This window comes from Petromyzon marinus, unplaced genomic scaffold (assembly GCF_048934315.1).
Source record: "Petromyzon marinus isolate PM22_M1 ecotype Great Lakes invasive population unplaced genomic scaffold, UKy_Petmar_22M1.pri1.0 PM_Scaffold_275, whole genome shotgun sequence".
Taxonomy (NCBI): Eukaryota; Metazoa; Chordata; class Hyperoartia; order Petromyzontiformes; family Petromyzontidae; genus Petromyzon; species Petromyzon marinus.
Window position 1 is genome coordinate 32,501 of NW_027423252.1, and position 4,871 is coordinate 37,371.

General features: G+C 51.3%; 1 protein-coding gene across 1 annotated transcript in view; it reads right to left on the minus strand.

Moving 5' to 3' along the window:
* The window catches only part of LOC116938452 (cysteine-rich secretory protein 2-like), a 34,064-nt gene extending 29,499 nt beyond the window's left edge, over positions 1 to 4,565 (minus strand). Inside the window, exons 1-2 of the mRNA XM_076064015.1 lie at positions 4,488 to 4,565; positions 210 to 414 (exon numbers count right to left, since the gene is read on the minus strand). Coding sequence (XP_075920130.1) covers positions 210 to 414; positions 4,488 to 4,495 — 213 coding nt within the window. The 5' untranslated portion in view covers positions 4,496 to 4,565. The remainder of the gene's footprint in view (positions 1 to 209; positions 415 to 4,487) is intronic.
* Positions 4,566 to 4,871: the final 306 nt, after the last annotated feature.

The window sequence follows — 4,871 nt, forward strand, 5'->3', positions numbered from 1 at the left end:
TGAATGAGTGAGTGGGTGAGTGGATGAGTGAGTGGGTGAGTGGATGAGTGAGTGGGTGAGTGGGTGAGTGAGTGAGTGAATGAGTGAGTGGGTGAGTGGATGAGTGAGTGGGTGAGTGAGTGAGTGGGTGAGTGGATGAGTGAGTGGATGAGTGATTGGGTGAGTGAGTGGATGAGTGAGTGAGTGGGTGAGTGGGTGGCCACCCTCACCATACGGAGCATGTTGCCCGCGTGGGGGTTGACGGATCCCCGCAGCAAGTTGTGCAGCTTCACGATGCTCTGCTTCACCGCCACGTTGCGCGTGTCCAGCAGCGCGGCGTCATCCACCAGCTCCGAGCCATCGCCCTGTGCCAGGTCCACCAGGGCCCCCAGGGCGGTCACCAGGGCCCCCAGGGCGCAGAGGGAGGAGAAGCGGCTGACGGGAGGAGGGGAGAGAGGGGGGAGAGATGGGAGTCTGTGTGTGAGTCTGTGTGAGTCTGTGTCTCTCTCTGTGTGTGAGTCTGTGTGAGTCTGTGTCTCTCTCTGTGTGTGAGTCTCTGTGTGAGTCTGTGTCTCTCTCTGTGTGTGAGTCTGTGTGAGTCTATGTCTCTCTCTGTGTGTGAGTCTCTGTGTGAGTCTGTGTGAGTCTGTGTCTCTCTCTGTGTCTCTCTGTGTCTCTCTGTCTCTCTCTGTGTGTGAGTCTCTGTGTGAGTCTGTGTCTCTCTCTGTGTCTCTCTGTGTCTCTCTGTGTGTGAGTCTGTGTGAGTCTGTGTCTCTCTCTGTGTGTGAGTCTCTGTGTGAGTCTGTGTCTCTCTCTCTGTGTGTGAGTCTCTGTGTGAGTCTGTGTCTCTCTCTCTGTGTGTGAGTCTGTGTGAGTCTGTGTCTCTCTCTGTGTGTGAGTCTGTGTGAGTCTGTGTCTCTCTCTGTGTGTGAGTCTGTGTGAGTCTGTGTCTCTCTGTGTGTGAGTCTGTGTGTGAGTCTGTCTCTCTCTGTGTCTCTCTGTGTCTCTCTGTGTGTGAGTCTGTGTGAGTCTGTGTCTCTCTCTGTGTGTGAGTCTCTGTGTGAGTCTGTGGCTCTCTCTGTGTCTCTCTGTGTCTCTCTGTGTGTGAGTCTGTGTGAGTCTGTGTCTCTCTCTGTGTGTGAGTCTCTGTGTGAGTCTGTGTCTCTCTCTCTGTGTGTGAGTCTGTGTGAGTCTGTGTCTCTCTCTGTGTGTGAGTCTGTGTGAGTCTGTGTCTCTCTCTGTGTGTGAGTCTGTGTGAGTCTGTGTCTCTCTGTGTGTGAGTCTGTGTGTGAGTCTGTGTCTCTCTCTGTGTCTCTCTGTGTCTCTCTGTGTCTCTCTGTGTGTGAGTCTGTGTGAGTCTGTGTCTCTCTCTGTGTGTGAGTCTCTGTGTGAGTCTGTGGCTCTCTCTGTGTCTCTCTGTGTCTCTCTGTGTCTCTCTGTGTGTGAGTCTGTGTCTCTCTCTGTGTGTGAGTCTCTGTGTGAGTCTGTGTCTCTCTCTGTGTGTGAGTCTCTGTGTGAGTCTGTGGCTCTCTCTGTGTGTGAGTCTGTGTGAGTCTGTGTCTCTCTCTCTGTGTGTGAGTCTCTGTGTGAGTCTGTGTCTCTCTCTGTGTGTGAGTCTGTGTGAGTCTGTGTCTGTGTGAGTCTGTGTCTGTGTGAGTTTGTCTCTCTCTGTGTGTGAGTCTGTGTGAGTCTGTGTCTCTCTCTGTGTGTGAGTCTCTGTGTGAGTCTGTGGCCCTCTCTGTGTGTGAGTCTCTGTGTGAGTCTGTGGCTCTCTCTGTGTGTGAGTCTGTGTGAGTCTGTGTCTCTCTCTCTGTGTGTGAGTCTCTGTGTGAGTCTGTGTCTCTCTCTGTGTGTGAGTCTGTGTGAGTCTGTGGCTCTCTCTGTGTGTGAGTCTGTGTGAGTCTGTGTCTCTCTCTGTGTGTGAGTCTGTGTGAGTCTGTGTCTCTCTCTGTGTGTGGGTCTCTGTGTGAGTCTGTGTGAGTCTGTGTGAGTCTGTGTCTCTCTCTGTGTCTCTCTGTGCCTCTCTGTGTGTGAGTCTGTGTGAGTCTGTGTCTCTCTCTGTGTGTGAGTCTCTGTGTGAGTCTGTGTGAGTCTGTGTGAGTCTGTGTCTCTCTCTGTGTCTCTCTGTGTCTCTCTGTGTGTGAGTCTGTGTGAGTCTGTGTCCCTCTCTGTGTGTGAGTCTGTGTGAGTCTGTGTCTCTCTCTGTGTGTGAGTCTGTGTGAGTCTCTGTCTCTCTCTGTGTGTGAGTCTCTGTGTGAGTCTGTGTCGCTCTCTGTGTGTGAGTCTCTGTGTGAGTCTGTGGCTCTCTCTGTGTGTGAGTCTCTGTGTGAGTCTGTGGCACTCTCTGTGTCTCTCTGTGTCTCTCTGTGTGTGAGTCTGTGGCTTTCTCTGTGTCTCTCTGTGTGACTGTGTCTCTCTGTGTGAGTCTCTGTCTCTCTGTGTGAGCCTGTCTAACTCTGTGTGAGTCTGTGTCTGTGTGAGTCTGTGTCTGTGTGAGTCTGTGTCTGTGTGAGTCTGTGTCTCTCTCTCTGTGTGTGAGTCTCTGTGTGAGTCTGTGGCTCTCTCTGTGTCTCTCTGTGTCTCTCTGTGTCTCTCTGTGTGTGAGTCTGTGTCTCTCTCTGTGTGTGAGTCTCTGTGTGAGTCTGTGGCTCTCTCTGTGTCACTCTGTGTCTCTCTGTGTCTCTCTGTGTGTGAGTCTGTGGCTTTCTCTGTGTCTCTCTGTGTGACTGTGTCTCTCTGTGTGAGTCTCTGTCTCTCTGTGTGAGCCTGTCTAACTCTGTGTGAGTCTGTGTCTGTGTGAGTCTGTGTCTGTGTGAGTCTGTGTCTGTGTGAGTCTGTGACTCTCTGTGTGTGAGTCTCTGTGTGAGTCTGTGGCTCTCTCTGTGTCACTCTGTGTCTCTCTGTGTCTCTGTGTGTGTGAGTCTGTGGCTTTATCTGTGTCTCTCTGTGGGTGTGTCTGTGTCTCTCTGTGTGAGTCTGTGTCTCTCTGTGTGAGTCTGTGTCTCTCTGTGTGTCTGTCTCTCTCTGTGTGAGTCTGTGTCTCTCTGTCTGAGTCTGTGTCTGTGTGAGTCTGTGTCTGTGTGAGTCTGTGTCTGTGTGAGTTTGTGTCTCTGTGTGTGTGAGTCTCTGTGTGAGTCTGTGGCCCTCTCTGTGTCTCTCTGTGTCTCTCTGTGTGTGAGTCTGTGGCTTTCTCTGTGTCTCTCTGTGAGTGAGTCTGTGTGAGTCTGTGTGAGTCTGTGTGTGACTCTGTGTCTCTCTGTGTGTCTCTCTGTGTGTGAGTCTGTGTCTCTCTGTGTGTGAGTCTGTGTCTCTCTGTGTGAGTCTGTGTCTCTATGTGTTAGCCTGTCTAACTTTGTGTGAGTCTGTGTCTCTCTGTGTGAGTCTGTGTCTCTCTGTGTGTCTGTCTCTCTCTGTGTGAGTCTGTGTCTCTCTGTCTGAGTCTGTGTCTCTCTGTGTGTCTGTCTCTCTCTGTGTGAGTCTGTGTCTCTCTGTCTGAGTCTGTGTCTGTGTGAGTCTGTGTCTGTGTGAGTCTGTGTCTGTGTGAGTCTGTGTGTCTGTGTCTGTCTGTGTGAGTCTGTGTCTGTGTGAGTCTGTGTCTGTATGAGTCTGTGTCTGTGTTAGTCTGTGTATGTCTGTGTCTGTCTGTGTCTCTCTGTGTGAGTCTGTGTCTCTCTGTGTGAGTCTGTCTAACTCTGTGTGAGTCTGTGGCTCTCTGTGTGAGTCTGTGTCTCTCTCTGTGTGAGTCTGTGTCTCTCTCTCTGTGTGAATTTGTGTCTCTCTCTGTGTGAGTCTGTTTGTGTCTTTGTCTGTCTGTGTCTCTCTGTGTGAGTCTGTGTCTCTCTGTGTAGGTCTGTGTCTGTGTGAGTCTGTGTCTGTGTGAGTATGTGTGAGTCTGAGTCTGTGTCTGTGTGAGTCTGTGTGAGTCTTTGTCTGTGTCTCTCTGTGTGAGTCTGTGTGAGTCTGTGTGAGTCTGTGTCTCTGTGAGTCTGTGTCTGTCTGAGTCTGTGTCTGTGTGAGTCTGTGTGAGTCTGAGTCTGTGTCTGTGTGAGTCTGTGTGAGTCTGAGTCTGTGTCTGTGTGAGTCTGTGTGAGTCTGTGTGAGTCTGTGTCTCTGTGAGTCTGTGTCTGTGTGAGTCTGTGTCTGTGTGAGTCTTAGTCTGTGTGAGTCTGTGTCTGTGTGAGTCTGTGTCTGTGTGAGTCTGTGTCTGTGTTTCTCTGTGTGAGTCTGAGTCTGTGTGAGTCTGTGTGAGTCTGAGTCTGTGTTTCTCTGTGTGAGTCTGTGTCTGTGACTCTCTGTGTTAGTCTGTGTGAGTCTGTGTCTGTGTGAGTCTGTGTCTGTCTGTGTGAGGCTGTGTGAGTCTGTGTCTGTCTGTGTGAATGTGTGTCTGTGTGAGTCTGTGTGTGTCTGTGTGAGTCTGTGTCTGTGTGAGTATGTGTGAGTCTGTGTCTCTCTGTGTGAGTCTGTGTGAGTCTGTGTCTCTCTGTGTGAGTCTGTGTGAGTCTTGATACCTCTTCATGATGACAAGTCTGCCCTCTCTCTCCCTCTCAGGCTGTGACTTCGAGCGCTGAACGCTTCCTCACTTTTATCCCCAACAGAAGCTCCTCCCTCCCCACGTGGCCTTTAGTGTGGCCCCTGGTGACCTTTAGTGTGGCCCCTGGTGACCTTTAATGCGGTCCCTGGTGACCTTTAGTGCTTGGGCTTGCGGTGGTTGAGTCTACGGTGCAGTGTTGAGTCTATGGTGCAGTGTTGAGTCTATGTTGCAGTGTTGAGTCTATGGTGCAGTGCTGCGTCTATGGTGCAGTGTTGAGTCTATGGTGCAGTGTTGAGTTGATGGTGCAGTGTTGAGTCTATGGGCAGTGTTGAGTCTATGGTGCAGTGTTGAGTCTATGGGC